We start from the raw sequence: 19,122 nt of genomic DNA, 5'->3' as shown, positions 1-19,122 counted from the left end.
AAGTGTTTGAGGGATTTTTTATAAAACTAAAAACAGAAAATAATCATTATTAGATCATCAGATCCAGAGAAAGTTATGAAAATCAGAATTTATTGTTTATTGTTGGAATAGACATATTAGTGTTTTTTAAGCTTTGAACTCTTGAAGTAAAATTAATTGCGTACTTATGTCTTGAAAGGCGAGTAGTTGTAGAGAATATAAATTTTTGTTTTGTATAATGTACAGTGTCTTGTTTTGAATACCACAAGCAAATATTTTGAAACATATGGAAGATATGAAAAGTTCTGATGAAAGTTGTACAATTTGAAAGAAAACAAATAAAATAGTAAAATTAATTTAAGAAAAATAAAATTTTCAAGATCGTATCAAGGTCACCGTCATTTCTCTTAAAATGAAATTATATATATATTATCTATATTTTAACATAACATGATTTTCTAATTATTCTGTACATAAATAAAAGTATTAAAATGAGGGATGCACCGGATATCTGGGAAATATCGGTTATTCGGTATTAACCGGTATTTTTTTACTATCCGGTCGGATAATCGGATATCATTATATCCGGTGATAAATCCAGCTGAAATTTTATATTGAAAGTTTGCGTTATTAATACAGAATGTTATTCTTTTCAGCTGAACTTGCACAGTTCATTCCTTTCCTCTTTTTATTTCCACGTTAGGCAGATAAAGAAAATTGTTATCGCTATTCTTCTCTTGCTTTCCTTTTTTTTTTTTGTAAACCTTGTTTCAGGTATCTGACCGGATATCCGAGGAAATATCTAGTATCCGATCGGATAATTGCTTTACCGGATATCTGACCAAATATCCGATATCCCGTATCCACAATTTTATGATTCAGTGCATCCCTAATTAAAATAGAATTATCAAAATCAATAGTTTATGAAATATTTTATATTTCATATAAAAATGTGTTAGAATAAAGTATAAAATATCTCATATGTCATTCATTTTTTAATAATTTTGCTGTAATATTTTTATATGCAGAATAATTAGAAGAACATATTATATTAAAAATCATATAATTTTATTTTAATAAATGGCTTAATAGGGGACTTGAAAAAATTGATTTAAAAAAATAAATTTTTTAAAGTCATATTAAGTTATCGTAATTTTAAAAAATGGAATTATATGATTTTTAACGTAATATGTTCTTCTCATTATTCTGCATATAAAAGTATTAAAGCGAAATTATCAAAAAATGAATAGCTCCGCTAGAAAATAGAATAACTTTACCATTATTCTTTCATATAACTTTTTCAAACCATATCAGTTTTATCTGTAACATTTACCATATCTTTTATATTTTTCGAAATATATTTGTCTAAAGTATTTAAATAGGGCATTTAAAACGGGATACAACATCACGGTAAACCAAAAAATTATATTCTGTATATTTATTACCTTTCAGCATATAAATATGTAATTAGTTTTATTTTAAAGAGTACATAGCTTAAAAATTTATTTCAATTAATAATAAATCTCGATTTTTATAACTTTTCCAGGATTTGATAAATAAATAATTGATATTTTCTGTTTTTAGAGGATTCCACGAACATTTTATGATTAATTTAGATTCCGCGTCTACACAAAAAATGATGTTTTTTCACACTCTCTTTTGCTGTATGATGTAATATAAAGAAAATTGAATTGTTTGATATTTTTAATAAAAAAATATTTGTAATTGAGCTTCGAAAGATTAAAACCTAAAATATTAATGTCGAAAAATTTTTTATTAATTTTCGAATGGCATCACATACACGCGAATGCGATCAAATTACGTATGCGCAAAAAAGAAAAAGCTCTGATTGACACTCGACTGTCGCGCGACAATCTGTCACCGGTGCAAAATCAAGGCTTAGGCGAAGCGCAATCGCGACGGTCGTGCTGATTCTACGATCGCAAACATAAACGTCCAGATGTGCGTGCGCGCGTTATTGAGGGCCGATGGCGTGGCTGTGAATGGCGGAAGCAGGGAGCTAAAGGGTGATCCGCAGAGGGGCAAGGGGATAGGGTGCGAGAGAAATTTGATTTATCGGCGATTACGATCGGTGATTGGACTCTGACGGGTTCCTGGTGCGTCATGCGGTGATGCATGAGCAACGGCCGATAACGCGTAATGTCACCGTTCGCCCGGGTGACCTATGCGCCTACCCGCGAAATTACTTTGCATTAGGACCGCGAGTGATGAATACCGGGTTAAACAGCGGCTCGAGCGGCCCGCTAATCCACTAAACCGTCCGAAAAATTGACGTCGCGACTATGTGTTTATTACACACAATGCTCCTTTTATAACATGTAACATCGCTTTAATCACTTCATATGACCAAACAATAGCAGAATGTGAATTAACCAGACAGCGGAATATCAAAGTAATTTACTAAAAAAAAAAAAGAAAGTAAAGTGAAAAAGAAAACCTGTAAAGAATCACACAATGCTCCTTTTATAACATGTAACATCGCTTTAATCACTTCATATGACCAAACAATAGCGGAATGTGAATTAACCAGACAGCGGAATATCAAAGTAATTTACTAAAAAAAAAAAGAAAGTAAAGTGAAAAAGAAAACCTGCAAAGAAATATAATATATATTTTTTTTTTTGTAAAAATATATGTTTTTGTTTTCTCAATAATATAACATCAAAGAGATTTCTATACACAGAGTTAATTTTCTGCAGCACAATTAGATTGTACAACTATTTAACAAATATCAGTTAAATATTCAACTTTCTGATTATTTTTCGCTAAAATAACGTTTCACAATGTGAATCATAATTGGAAGTATTTCGATGTTAATGAGATCATTAATATACCATCGTAATTTTCTAAATTTACGCAAGAAAAAGTGTATGCACGTTGAACCGTGAAGAGTTATACTTGCCCCGCAAGTTCGCAAGGCAGAAATAAGAAGAAAGAAAGAACGTGGAAAAGAGTTACAAAAGCCTTGGCGCGCGAAGATGTGAACTAGGTTACTCTATATACTCGTATATATAAAAGTGCGATGTCGCGTGGGTAAATGAGGAATGAACTCGTATACGAATTGCAGGTCGCGCGAGTGCATTAGTAAAGAGAGCCGGCAAAGTTTGTCGAGGAAACGATCGCGGATTAATGCCTCGCCGACGCTGTAACTGCGAATTTATTTGACTTCGAATTGCGTGATTCCGATCGTTGGGATTTCCACGCTCGCACGTACGCAAAATTTATCAACGCCAGGCGGAGAGTTCGCGTGAAAGGGCGGGATAGAATTTGAAAAATACGCTTCGCAAGAAATAATAACATAATTGAAAATTTTGCGATAATTGAACGCGAATGTGCGCGACTTAATTTTGTAGTGACAAATTCGTGCGTTTTTGCGCTCTCTCTCTCTCTCTCTCTCCTCCTCTCTCTCCCCATTGAATCCCCACGTAATAACAAAATTTAATCGCGAAAACTTGTTGACGCATAATCGAACGTTAAAACGTCCATCGAGCTTTGCATAATTCACGCAATAAGAAGATTAATCGGTTAATTGATTTTTTCTGCGAAAAATACGAGCGACATCGACAACGCTGCGAGATTATTGACTATCGCAGGTTCCAGCGAAATAATCCCGCAATATTTTTCGCATTCTGTATTCTCGTCTTGTACGTTCTATCTTTAATCTTCCCGATGGGGGTAAGTTCGTTAAAACCGTGCTTGGTTGGATTACTGAAAAAAGAATAATATTGACGTATACAATATCGTTGCAACGACGGTACGTTAACTAAAGCGAATCCCTGAATAATTTTTAGGAAATCAAAAAAATAGCAATCTTTCCTTTCACTACAAAAACAAAAAAAAAATAAAAAATAGACACAAACAAAAATTGACAAACTTGAGGAGAGATTTAAAATGCACGATATAAAAATATTTCGAAGAGATTCGTTCGCAATTGATAAATGCAGTATTGGACGATACGAAATATAAATGTCTCTATGCAAAAGAATGGTTTTACTGCGTTTAGAAACTTTATTCGGGTGCACTCAAGTATCATTTTATCTTTGTTTAATATTGGTGAACAATAAGAACAAAATGATACATTCTGAATTATCAAACATATCTTTGAAGTATCTAAGAATTCTAGATAGGTACCAATCTAAAAATAAATTTTGGACCATCAAAATAATTGTGTAGAAGGTTAGTTGCTAGAGTGTCGAAAGCTTTTACAACTCATCATGTTTTAAAATACAATCCTACACATAATAGTTGAGAATATAATCTTTAATATTTCTATTAAGATAATAGTTTTAATGGTCCAACAAAATTATTTTAAGATCTGTATTTAGCTTTTTTTTTTAGATATTTTTAACAAAATTTTTTTCTATATGTATAAGACAAGAATAATCTTCGAAATTAGAATCACATCGCGATATTTAACGGACTCGCGCGTGATCTTAATCTATATTCGCGAAATACAACATTCTCAAACACGAGCAGTGTTATTACAACGACCGGGTTCTTGATAAGGAAACTTGGGACTTACCGCACGATCGCCAAGATTGCGCACCCTGCAGTGCAGGTAAGCGGATTGCCCGACGGTGGTTGTGGTCTCCCTCTTTGTCGTGTTGTCGAAGTAAGGCTGACTAAAGGGTTGTTCCCAGTAAGAGGACGGATGGTGTTCCACTACAGATCTTCCATTCTTGGCTGCGCATTCTGTCACAAACAATAAGACTCGTTAATGGGATTTATTTATTGACACATCCTAATAAAAATGTTGACGCGAAATATATTAGAATTTAAATAAATCTTCGAAACTTTATAAAAGCGCTCTGAATAATTAAATTTCTTAAAGCCCGAGAATAGCGGAATTCTCCAACAATAGCGAAATTAATTAAATTAATCGGTACCCGCGATAACATCAAATTAATAGCGAATTTGGTTGGATGCATTCAGTGCGCACTGAACATTAAAGCCGTCAAACTCAAATTGACTTGAAGAATATATGTTTAATATAAATATAAAAACAGATTAAACTTTGAAATCTTCTATATCTATATTTTATTGTGCTGTTAAGTAAAAGTTATATTTTATAATTTGAACTATTTGCGTTTTATTTTTACACAAATTAAAATACTGTACAACGATTTCAATATGCACAATAGTGCATCCAACCGAATTCGCTAAAGTAATAAGTAAAAAGAGAATTCATATTATACCCAAGCGTTCGGTCAGCGCAAATTAGAAATCATCAAAATACGTAATTGGAAACGGATGGCTTAATGATATCGATAATTGCTGGGAACTCACGCAAATCGGATTGCGGCGCGACAATGCGATAAATTATGCGTTAACTGGCGAGACAGAATGTACAAAACGGGATTTCAAGCTGATCGAAACACGTAATGTGATTAATTCTACGTATAAAATCTCGGTCACGTCGTGCTCTTTCATAAGGAAATCGATTCTTTCTGCTCAATGATCCCATTACCGGGCAGCTTCTGCCGAGCTTATCCGGTTGAGTTTGAAGCGAGATGAACTCGTCGCGACGAATACAGAAATTCAAATTTGAAACCGTTCGAGACGTCGTTCGCTGTGGACGAATGCATGAACTCTGGTAGAGTTCCCTTCGGGAGTTCCTACCTCGAAAATTTCTAGCGTATTACGCAAAAGCGAGTTCCCTACGAGGTCTCAAATGCAGCGAAAATCTGATCTATGCCTAGAAATTGCGTAATTTACAGGCAGAGCGATCGAAATTCGTTCATTAAGTGAAGTTACGCACATATACATAAAACAGTACTTAGTGCCCGAATGTTTTCTAATATGAATTTTATTACTTTTTACGTAGATCACAAGGGATCTTGATATTAAAAAAAAAAAACATTTTGTACTTCCATTAAAACGATCTTTATTAAAATTTTTGTGTTGAATTCTTAATACGTATATCCAAATGTTAATTTAACATAATATCATTACGTTATTTTATGTTAAATTGATATTTAACATTTTTTAATGTTAAAGTAATTTAATGTTAAAGTAACACAATTTATGATTAAGTAGACAAAAATATAAAAATAATAATATAGTTTTAAAAACGTATACTTTAAAATAATTGAATAAATGAATAAAAAATAAATATTAATTTAACACATTATAAATGTTAATTTTATTGAAAAAATATGTGTTCACAATTTGTCTTCAAGCAATAACAAAGTATTACATTTTTCGTATTAATTGTTACATAATATTTATGTTACTTTCTGTATTAAATTAATACAAAAATTTGAACGGGCTATTTGGGATACGTGAAATATATTAAATTTAACACAAACTTTTCAACTGTGTGACACAGAAATCTTACCCATCTACCTTTTTTACAAGAATTTTTTAAACAAGTCACATTTAAAACTGCATAGAAAAGAACATTTTGTATTTATGTTAAACAAATCCTAATTAAAAAATTTTTGTGTTGAATTTTTAACATATCCGAGTTTTAACTTAACATAATATGATTGTGTTATTTGAATATTTTACGTTAAATTAAAATTTAACATTTCTCAGTGTTAAAATAATATAATTTATAGGTAAGTAAACAAATAATATAAAAATAATGTAGTTTTAAAACATAAATTTTAAGACTAAATGAATAAAATATGTGTGTTGATTTAATATATTGTAAATGTTATTTTTACTGAAGAAATATGTTCTGTACAACTAGTTACACATATTTTTTTAGTAAAATGGTACAGATATTTTGTGTTTTTTTCTCTTTGTAACAGTAAATATCAGTTAAATCTATATACTGCATATGTTAAATATCACAGAGGCATCGCCTAAACTAAAAATGTTAAAATAGCTTCTAATATCAGTTAAATTTAACATTATGAATGTGTCAATTTAACATAAAATTTGTTTTTAAATTGTGTTAAAAACAAAAAATCGAAGTATTACGCTTCTTGCGTTAATTTCTTATATAATATTTGTGTTACTTTCGAACATATTCATCTAATTAAATTAACAAAAATTTGGGTGGACCGTTTGGAACATATGTGAAATGTGTTAAATTCAACACAAAATTTTTTACTGTGTGGGTATAAATAATTTTATCGACAATAGAAATACTACAGTGGTAAAAGATAATGATAAAAATAAAAACATAAAAATGGAAAGGAATAATAATAAAATAAAACTTATTGTGGTGTACCAAGATCGTTGTCTCATTAAAGATACTTAATAGACGTTGAGAAAGACTTTTTCAGCTTCCTTTTAGATGCAGCTGTTTTTCAAAGTAACGATCTGCCGGTGTGGCGTAAAATTCATGCAACAGTCCCTCATCAATTTTTTCAGCCCGCGTCCTCATCCCTCTCCGACCGCTCGCCTCACTGATTACTTTATTCTAAGAAAACGATACTCTGGTGGCTACATAAAACCTTCCGAGAAAGCCTTTACGTGCGTTATAAGAGGAGCAGAATAAAAAAATTTACGGAAGGATACTGCCAAAGAATCTTTATTCCCATGTTGATCCTCCATAAACAATATCTTGCGAGCATGTAATAACGGAAGCTTCAATTGACAATCAAGTTTTGTAGTGTTTAAATATATTATTATGTAAGTTTAAGTATACTGCTACGAAATATACTTAAATAAAATAGAAAATCAATTTTATATATTACTTCCTTATTTCAAAAGTAATGCTAACTAAAAAAATTAAAAATTTAGTTTCTCAAAAAAAAGGAGAAAACTATTTTTCAACTTGATAGAAAATTATTTATTAATCAAATAACATTAGCAAAAAGAATATATTTTCAGTATGATCAAAATTCATTTTTGCCATTTTCGTTTCACTTTCTAAAAAAACCACCTTTTTTGATATGACAGTTTCGACGATTTTTTTTAAACCATCCTTTTTGAATTCTAACAATTTTGATGATTATTCATAAAAATAAGTTTACTTTTGAAAATTGATATTGTTCATTTAACTCATTCGTGGTAATAACTCGAAAATCGCATTTTGTTTAGCTGTATTTTGAAGCACACAATTGGAAAGTATTAATACAAGATGAATATGTTAGGATGTAACACAAATATTATATAAGAAAATTAACATAAAAGATGTAATACCAACACAATTTGTAAGCATATTTTTTAAATAAAATTAATATTTATGGTATGTATGAATCGTGTTGTTTTGATATTAACAATAAGAAATTTGAATATCAATTTAATACAAAATACTCAAATAACATAATCACATTTACATTCGGATATGTTATAAATTTAAGCCACAATATATATATTTTAACAATAGTATATGAGTGTATTTTAATTCAAATACAAAGTATTTTTTTGTGCATAGAATATGTGTATCAGAATGTAAAGTAATACAAAATGTGTAATAATAACTTGTAGTTTACTCATTCCACCATGGAAAATTTCCTTCCTTTCATTTGTTAATGCAACGATCGGTTTGTATGTTTCGCACGAACAATCAGTTGATACATCATTCAAATTAACAATCGTGAAATTCTTCGGCTTCAAAGCGAAATCCGTTCGGAAATCCCTAACCGCAGAGCCGAATCGTCGATATTCTGCTCGCTCGAAATACCGCACAAAGTTCCACAATGCAGCACAAAAAGCAGCCGATTCCAATCGTCGACTGTTAATCGGGTTTTTCGCGTTGCAACCGTTGGTACGACGAGTGTGAATGGCAAAAAAGGCTTAAAACTGCAGGACGGGTCAGGGCGAGTTCTGAAGGGATGAGTTTGTTAACCCCGACTGTGCTCTTTCTTCTCCGTTGAAAGTTCGTGGCGAAGGAACTCCAACGGGGCGAGCTTCAGGTGTTTGCTAATGGCTTACGGCACTGAAACCAATCATTCGTTGATGGCCACCTTTCTCCACTCCCCGTTTGTTCGTGACGTATTTATTCTCAGTCGCGTCAGAGCGCTCGGCTTTCATTTCCACCCATATTAACGCGAAACTTAAAAGAAATACGACGATAACATTGCGAGTTTAGGTGTTTCGTGCACGCTAAACGTTGACCTGCTTCAATTAACGTGTCCTACATTTCAAGAAAGATCAAACATATGACATCAAGAAATTCAATTTAAAAATCTACATGGAATTATACTCACGGCTTACGTTGAGTAAGCTAAAAGTCTTTTATTATCGATTAAACAACGACTGACAACAAATATTATGTTGTGATTGTCAAATTTAAGCACAGAGGTGTACGTAAATGTAAAATAAATTAAAATCTTTAGATAAACAATTTTCGCTTTAGTTTGGAAATACACTTCATCAACAGTATAATTAAATCGTAGAAATGAAGTTTCTCGGAAGGTTTCTCTTTGATTTTCACCAAGATGAAACTCCCCGCTGAGTTACGACAAGGCGTAGTCTTTACGTCTCGAGCAGCAACCGAATTGCAAAAACTTGGGGTCTCCCAAAGTCATATCTTAACTATTTTCTCGTTATGCCGCCGCGCCGTTTCCCACGAAAGCAGCGAAGAAGAGAAACCTACGACAGAGAGCACTACGAAGACATACAAAGGTAATGTTCAAAGGGCTCTCGAGCCTCTTGATCTTCCATTCGCGATGACTCGCAATCATTTTTCAAAGATTCTTAAAATATAGCGGTATTGCAAAAATAAGAATAAAGTATTATTAAAAATCAAATTGTTACATTTACAGAAATATTAATTATAGACAAAGAAATGAGAGAGAGAGAGAGAGAAGCAGATTCGTTCGCTTACTTCTTCAAGACAAACGTTCGCTCAAATGTATTTGTTAGCTACTAGAAGCAATCCGTTTGAAGAGATTACGAGACGAAGAACGCGGAGAATGTCATCGAAGCGTCCGCTTTTCGCGAGAGTAACGCAACACTTCTCGTTGAAATCCGAGTAGCTTATGTTCCCGGCCTCTCAGCTTGTTCAGTTGCGTGGAGAACTCGAACGAAGCGATATGTCTTCAGATTCAAAGGATGTATCCCGTTGAGAGAGAGATAGAGATAAGAGATATATATATATGTATATATACATAGAGAGAGAGAGAGAGAGAGAGAGAGAGAAACACGTACGAAATTTTTCCCGGAAGGAGTCGAGAGAAAAGTTTTTATTTAAAAATGTGAAGAGCGTTCGACTTGGTTCGTGCTCATGTTTTTCTGGACCGCGTAAGTTTCGTTGTCATTTTGGATTTGCTCCGTAGATCATTTTTTTACTAAATATTCCTTCCAACGTGATATACAATTGATACATGATATATGCATACAAATATTACATATATAATATATGTTAACAAGTATAACCATCTTGAAAAAGTTACGAGATGATTATTTCACGCAAAAATTATTAATAGTATTTTTTCCGAAAAATCCAACGAGTACTTATTAAACCCATTATCGACGATTTATAAAAATCGTTTTGTTACACGGTATTAATCGCGACGAAGTTATTTAATAACATCGTGGTTGCGGAAAACCGCCGTCGTTTGAAAGATATCAATTAATTTTTCCGATACATGTAATGCCATATCTATCGGATCAATTGAATACCAATTGTCATCGGTATTATCGGGAAACACTTTCGGGAGATTGAGGGCGTAAATTTTGGCTTTAAAATGATATATATAACAATACAATTTTTTTAGAGGCTAAAATGCGAGCATAAAAGAATTAAAAGTTAAAATGTAAATTTTAAATATCATCAAATGTTATTAATCAGTATTATTTAAAAATAAAAATTTTAACTAAAAATAAAGATTTAAAAATATATTTGAAAATGTGTAAAAATAAAGGTTTAAAAATGTATACATGTATAAGAAAACTATACATACTACAAATTCCCACAATTAGAAAACATCTCATTAGAAACGTTCTTATAAGAAATATTTGTTTAAAAATTAATTATGATGTGAAATGTTAAAAATATGTCTGTCGTTGTTAATATTAATATGCAAAATATTTTAGGCAAGATGAATTCATTCCGCTCGTGAAATTTGAGAGCATCAATTCTGTATGAAACTTCTGCGGATACATTTCGCGGTAACTTTCCAAAAATGTCATTGCAAATGCTCGTAAGTATTACATGTAACATGAAACCTCTCGCTAAAATCTAAATGGCTCATATCTGTATATCTATGTTGTCTCGTTTCCTCACGATGTTGTTCCCGTACGCGTACGTGTGAAAGTGGAGCATCTTCGATCCATCGAGAAGCACAAGCACGTCCTCTTTTCTTTGTTTTTCTCCTTTTATCTCCTTTTATTGCATCGAGTTGTTGTATCGGAAAGTTACATTGAGATCGAATTAGACCACGTCGCATCTTTGCTTAAATGGAAGGTATTAAATATTGGGTCGCAAACAATTACTCTTGAAGTACAACATTGCAATCGATATTAGTAAAACACGACTAAATGAATATTCGCTACGAATCATATTTATTAAATAAATTTATAAATAGGATTATAAAAGGATTTATTTATTTAAAAAATTATAAAAGATTAATTCATTAAAAGAAATTCTGAGCTAATCCTTTATAAAAATAGATTAGTTTTATATAATTATATTTTTTCTAAAGAGCTTTATAGATAAAATTTATCTCGAATTATAAATACGTTTGTGTGAACGAGGGCGTTTTTTAATGCAAATGAAAAAGTGCACTTGTAACTGTGACTGCTGAGAGCGAAAGAATTACAGAGACGTTTTTAGAGAATAGAATCCGCGAAGGAATGGAAGTAATTAAAAATGTCAACACGAAATGGTATCATCATGAGACGGAGGCGGTTTTAAGCGCTTCATTAACAAGGATGGATGAGGAGAAATCTCCCGGCAAAACCGTAAAACAAAGCACGGGCCTTTACTTATACTATTTTGTAAACTCACGAACGCTGCGGTTGGACGAGTTTTGCGAGAGTTTCACGGTTCGATGAGTTGAGAAGCAATAACGGCCGTTTTAAAAGGAGAGTACGAGCGTAAAGTGAAATGAGAGAAGTAGATTAATTCTTTCGTTTAAGCAACGCCCACAAATGTTTGCGGTTCTTGAATTCTTAATGCGTTTCAAACTAATTGCCAATAGTGTTAATACACATCGATATATCTAAAAACAATTTCTGTATGTATTCTTAAGCACGCACTGAGAGAAATGTTTTGTACCAATAACCAAAGTTTTGTTACTGACACAAAAACTATTTGTTGCTATATGATCAATCAAACCGTTGGTTACCATGACAATATTAATTTGTTGAATTTATTAACTAAACTGATCATTTGATGGTACAAAACTGTTTTGTGTATGATGTTTATAGATCTTTTGTAATTAGAAATAGAACATTTTGTTACCGGAACAAAATGAATAATATATAAGTATCTCTCACTTTCTACAGAGTGATTATGTTTGGCGTTTTTAAATTTCCTTAGCTTAGCAAAAATATGTATTGATTTAGAGCAATTGAGATTACTAATCGCTTTGAAAAAATAGTTACCATGATTGATCATGGTGTAGCGAGAACCGAGAGGCCCACGAGATTAATCTCTAATCGTCTCGGCTTTATAGAGGTAGACGTCTCGGCTTTATAGAGGTAGACGAGGTTGAATTTCTCTTACGAGAAAACACACCATTTCTGATAGCTCCGCGAAATGTGAATATTCCTTGCTCTACCGTAGTGGATTATTTTGTTGAAATTACTAAAAGAATATTTATTTTATAATGGCAACCAAATTTTACATTGGTATTTACAAAACGTGAGTAACCAAATAAATTTGTACTGTTAAATAAAAAAATTTGTGTTTATCTTTTACAAAAAAATATTGTATTTTGTAATTTTAACAAAGTAATCCAATAATAATCGGCCATTTGTGAATAATTCTCTTTTTTTGTTATACCAATACCATATTTTTTCTCTCTATATTATAAAAAATATAGTATTAAAAAAAAGAGAATTATTCACAAATGGCCGATTATTATTGGATTACTTTGTTAAAATTACAAAATACAATATTTTTTTGTAAAAGATAAACACAAATTTTTTTATTTAACAGTACAAATTTATTTGGTTACTCACGTTTTGTAAATACCAATGTAAAATTTGGTTGCCATACAAAATAAGTATTCTTTTAGTGTAATTTCAACAAAATAATCCACTATGGTATAAGAGCAAGGAATATTTCGCGGAGCTATCAGAAATGGCGTGTTTTCTCGTAAGAGAAATTCAACGTCTACCTCTATAAAGCCGAGACGATTAGAGATTAATCTCGTGGGCTTCTCGGTTCTCGCTACACCATGATCAATCATGGTAACTATTTTTTCAAAGCGATTAGTAATCTCAATTGCTCTAAATCTATACATATTTTTACTAAGCTAAGGAAATTAAAAAACGCCAAACATAATCACTCTGTAGAAAGTGAGAGATACTTATATATTATTCATTTTGTTCTGGTAACAAAATGTTCTATTTTTAATTACAAAAGATCTATAAACATCATACAAAACAGTTTTATACCATTAAATGATCAGTTTAGTTAATAAATTCAACAAATTAATATTGTCGTGGTAACCAACGGTTTGATTGATCATATAGCAACAAATAGTTTTTGTGTCAGTAACAAAACTTTGGTTATTGGTACAAAACATTTCTCTCAGCACGGAGAGAATTTTTTCTTAGAATTTACCCTGAAAATATGACAATCGTGGGACAACATTGTATTTCGAAGAATTTTGATATAAATCTCTCTCATTCATTAATAAAACTACAATAAAGTATAAAATAAGTTTGATCAATTTTACTGAAGTGCATGGTAAAAATTTTTAAAATATTGTATTGTACCACAATCACCATATTTTCAGGGTAAATTTTAAAAGAAAATTCTCTCCGTGAGTGTACAGTTAATTTGATATTTACTTCTGTAATTATCGTTGATGAAGTAGAATATTGTTAATAAGACATTATTATATAAATAAAGTTCTTTATTTTAGAATTTGTTAATATAACGTATAAATCAAATTAGTTTGCATATAAATTGTTACATAAAGAATATAATGTATACGAAATATGTGCACGCGCGTGTAAGTCTTTCTAACAATGTTGACATACGTAAACTTGCTTCGATTCGATCGACAACTTCATAAAAGATTTGCATTGTTTTGTATGAAATTGATTGATAGAAAACGTCGATGTGTACACAGCAAATATTGCTCGGGGACGTATTCCAATTGCATTCATGATCAACGTTGTCATAAATTTTATGAGAGGATAGCCCACTGTCTGTCCACCCTCCTTGCACTCTAACTCCCGTATCCGTTGCATGTTCGCGCATCTATCAACGATTTAAGGGTCGTTACTAACCGTAAGCGAACCGTGACCTATTACGATGCAGATTCGAGCTCGTTGCGGCCAAAGTGACTGGAATCCATTCGGGAAAATTTTGCGAGGGCACGAGTCCGCAATTTTAAACGTACGTGTATGCTTATTAAAGACACGTGTCGATCATCATTCCATGTTATATATATTTGCATTAAACTCCTGTACAAATGCTAATCGGCTAATGTACCGTATCATATAATACAAATAAAATGCCTATATTAAACTTCTGTGGTTATTAGTAATTTATACATTAATTAACAAATTATAAAATTAGTAAGTTGTTATAAGACGATACGATATGATTTGCAAATATATGTAATTGGAAAGGCACTTATCGAATAAAGTTAACTGCATAGACATTTTACTAGTATTTGATTTATTCTTAAAACCACAGAAACTATTAACTTATTTTAATCATATCATAAAACTCAATAATAAATAATTTTGGAGTTATTATACTTAAAGGTGTAAAATTTATGCTCGCAGAGCACCTTTGATTCGCCATACCTCAAAAACTATCTATTACCAAGCCTTGTGTCTGTGACATCTTTTATTCATCACATTATAAACTATATGATATGTGAAAATCAACTCATTTCGTCAGGATCCATATACAGTATAAGATTTTTCAATGGACTAATGTGTCATTCAAATGTGAGAAGGACAGAAATTTAATGTCTCGCCTTTCGCAGTAGAATGAGATGTTTGATCCCTCATTGAGTGCGCATTAACTTGACAATATCGAATGAGAACAGTCAGAGTTACTTCATGAATTGAGATGGGGATATTACGAGTAAGATGTTTCAATTGTATCCATTCAAGGAGTATTAATTCGATATCGTGAAACACGAATAGCCAATGTCATCATACGATTCGAAAGCGATGAGAGAGGAATGTTGAAAGCATAAGATGTTCCACCGGTCGCGCTCATTTATCGAGTAATAGCTAAATGCTGCGTGACTTCGCAGCAGCAAAGGATGGAAATGTTAGGCGCAAGATGTTTCGCTTTAATTCGGGGAGAATATTAACTTGAATTGATGCCAGTACACGAAAACAAGCTGTACTGTAACTTGCTGAAAGAGGGAAGGTATAGAGAGAATGTAGAACAGAATGTAGGAGATGGAACACGCAGAACTTCTAACGTACCGATACAACGCAATTTCGCGTGAGCAATGGTACCTTTATACTGAGAAAAAGGTTTCGGTTATACTAACAAGAAGTACAAACAAAATGCATTCTAATTATACTAATCAGAATGGTTATTGTAATTGAATTTCTGCACGGAAAGAATGATTTTGCTGTGTAAAATATCTAAAAATTATATAAAACACTTAAGTTGGTTTTTAGAATATAACATTTTTTACAGCATTTCTTATCATGTTTGAGTTTTTCTACATCATTATTGCAATGATCCAATAAAATTATTTTCAGATGTGTATCTATCTAAGTCCGGATCTACAATATGTAGGTATTTTAAGCCTTAAGCCGTAAGAAATTGACCAACTACAGTCGAATGCGAGGAGAATAATTGATTGTGATTCGTCCATTACCTTATGGTTTAAGCTTAAAAATCTATTGTAGATCCGGGATAAAGGATCCTGTACTAATCGTATGGAAAATTAAGTCCCAATGAAATTACTATTTTCTCATATAATACAACTTTCAATGTGATGAAAAAAGGATGTCATAAACATAAAGCTCAACAATCGATAACTTTTGAGCTATAATATATCAAAAACGTAAAACTTGTGCTTACAGAGCATCTTTGATTCACCACAACTTAAAAACTATCCATTATCGAGCCTTGTGTCTGTGATATTTTTTATCACATTATAAGCTACATGATATATGAAAACTAACACGTTTCACCAAGATCCAATTATAAGTAATGCAGAGTTTTTAAATATTTTAGCAAAATCGTTTTTTCCGTATAGTTATCTCAACTGAAATGTTTCATAGAAAATTGTCTTTGAACATCTGATTTGCATTTTTCTGACTGAATCTACCAGATTTCCAGTTTACGCAATCAGATTTCTTTTTCCGTTTAATAGACATTTATAAACGGAAATCTATAAATTCAATAAATTTACGAAATAAACCCTCGTACAAATGTACCTACTCGTCGCTACACGATCCACCGTGGGGCATTTCGCGCGATCAACTTCAAGCGCTTACGTCGTCGTTCTCCCCACGACCTCGAAGATAAAGTACTAAAGGGAAGTTAAGCTCCTTATCGCACGGACCAGAACGCCGGTCGCGACTGGACCGACCTCCGGTCCGGTGAATCTAGGATTCTTTCCCAGACCAACGAATTCGCGAATGGATTCGACCGAATTCATCTCCATTACGATGGCGGCGGTCGTTCCGATGGCACAAGACTCCGAATAGAAGTAGCGTTATTCGCAAACAGAGACGGTGACAGAGGAGGTCGCTTTTAAGTAAGTGGTATGCCCGCGGATGCCTAAACTTCTAGGCGTTTGTCGAATGGAAACGTCTGCCGAAACTTTTCCAATTTCTTACGTCAAAGGGAATATCCGATAAACACGGCCGCTCCACCGTAATTAAAAGTACGCAAAGCCGCGGAGCCGCATATATATATACTACGGAAGTGAACAGTGCAAAACCGCGGATCTACTTAAGCCTGCGGATCGACAGAGACGCGAAAAATCCGCAGCGGGGTTCCTTTAAGTTGCACGAGACGAATGCCTTGTCGCTGTGTGATTGGACAACTTTCACGCGAACTACGTCGATAGCAATTAAGATATCAAGAAAAATGTAAAATAATGAAATTGTTATAAAATTTTTAGGCTGCGTTCGGGGAGCGCGCTATCAGTGTTATTGCATCATTCTATCCTTGTTTTACGTCTAATAAACAATAAAGATATAATGATAAAATAGAGCTAATAGCGCGAATCCTGAACGCAACCTCAATATCTAAATCGAATCTACAATTGTTTCATTAAATTAATGTACTATATTTAATATTTAGTATATTACTGTACGTTGAAATGCAACAAGTATAAATCACGAAATTATCATATAAAATCTATATCATATATAATCATATATAATTATACATAATCATATAATCATATTTAACTCTTTGGTGCTGTCATCAAAATTTATAACATGGACTATTGATGCTGAGTCTGTGAGACTCATTTAATTTATGTCGATTAAAAAGCACTAATCAATTTCAAGAAACTAAAATGACGTAACTCGTATGAAAAAAAATTAAAAAATATAAAGTATATTTTATTTAGAATAAAAGAAAATATAAGGTAAAGTTTTTGGTAAAGCTTTTTTTTATAAAAGTAATAACTATAATAGTAATTATAGTCACAAATATAGCCAAAAATTTTTCTCTCAGTGTGGAAGATACTAGAAAAGAGTACTTTGCGCTTTAAGTTCGACATCTAGCAGCGACAGAGATTTATAATTACACGTGAACATACTGTAACGTTTCGCGTTCGATAAATTCACATTTTGTTTTACTGGATATATATCGTGAGTTTTTATTAATTGTTCAGCCAAATATTCAAAGTTATATTTTTCTGGATTTTCTGAGACTATTAACTGATTATTGTTATTCCCATTAATTCTTCGGACTTGATGATGACTCTTTGGTTAGACTTCCCTCTCTTCAATAATAATGCAGGGTCTAATAGATCTACCATCAACTCCGAAAGATAAACAATTATCGTATATAATTTATATAAAAATGATCAGGTTCGTGTAATTAAATCTGCTCATTGGATACTATATATAACTGTCATTGATGATCTCACGTTATCAAAACGCAGTCATAAGAGTGACGGTAAAGTGAATCTGCAACGAATTACCGTGTCGCGATAACAAAGGCACGGTGAAGGAATGACACAATAAATACACGATTCATCTGTGTAACGCATTACAAAGCATACATATAAACACGGACAATTAGATGAAGATAGTAAATGATGGACGCGGCGAATATTGTTTACGGATTTAATGGCGAGTTTTATAGTTTGATCGATGTGCAATGGATTAAACCGAATATGCGGATTTGATCCAAAGCGCGATTTGATATATATCGATTGCAAGCGACCGAGTGCTATTCATTATTTCCGCCAGATACATACGTATCCATTTTACGTTAGTTTTCAGATTGAAACGATCATTATATTACATGTGAACATACTGTAACGTTTCGCGCTTAGTAAATTTACATCTTGTTTTATTGGATATATATTGTGTGTTTTTATTAATTGTTCAGCCAAATATTCAAAGTTATGTTTTTCCGAATTTTCTAAGACTATTGACTGAATACCGTTATTCCCATTAATTCTTCGGATTTGATAATGGAATGACTGTGATGGCCAGTTTCCTAACATCGATGTTATAATTTTAGCGTAAATCGAACCGTGTAAACGTAGTCATGAGGCCTGTTCTTTTTGGCTGAGCTTTTGCACTAGTTCATCTTTCTTTCTTTTCTCTTCAGGAGAAAAGAAGAAGAAGAAAGATGAACCGGTGCAAAAGTTCAGCCAAAAAGAACAGGCCTATTGTGTCTGACAGTAGGTGTTCGATCTTGCAAGAAATGACGTTGCAATATGTTAAATAAAGACAGAGAGAATGTATGCGTTTGAGTGAGACAATGTAAGAAATAAATTAAAGATGTCACTATTATCGACTTTTTTATTTGGGATTTAAAAAATCTGTACTGTCAACATCAATTAAATTCAACCGTCACTCCGGCATCCCATTAATTAATTGAAATGAATATTATAGACATAACGTCAGTAACTGCAGTGTTAC

General features: G+C 32.3%; 1 protein-coding gene across 1 annotated transcript in view; it reads right to left on the bottom strand.

The window, feature by feature from the left end:
- LOC108764110 (defective proboscis extension response 4) overlaps positions 1 to 19,122 on the bottom strand; it is a 116,452-nt gene that overhangs the window by 6,380 nt on the left and 90,950 nt on the right. The window contains exon 2 of the mRNA XM_018512154.1: positions 4,523 to 4,692. Coding sequence (XP_018367656.1) covers positions 4,523 to 4,692 — 170 coding nt within the window. The remainder of the gene's footprint in view (positions 1 to 4,522; positions 4,693 to 19,122) is intronic.

The sequence above is a fragment of the Trachymyrmex cornetzi genome, unplaced genomic scaffold (assembly GCF_001594075.2).
Source record: "Trachymyrmex cornetzi isolate Tcor2-1 unplaced genomic scaffold, Tcor1.1 scaffold392, whole genome shotgun sequence".
NCBI classification, from domain to species: domain Eukaryota; kingdom Metazoa; phylum Arthropoda; class Insecta; order Hymenoptera; family Formicidae; genus Trachymyrmex; species Trachymyrmex cornetzi.
Note: the sequence above shows the minus strand (reverse complement) of the source record. Positions and strands in the feature narration are given on the sequence as shown.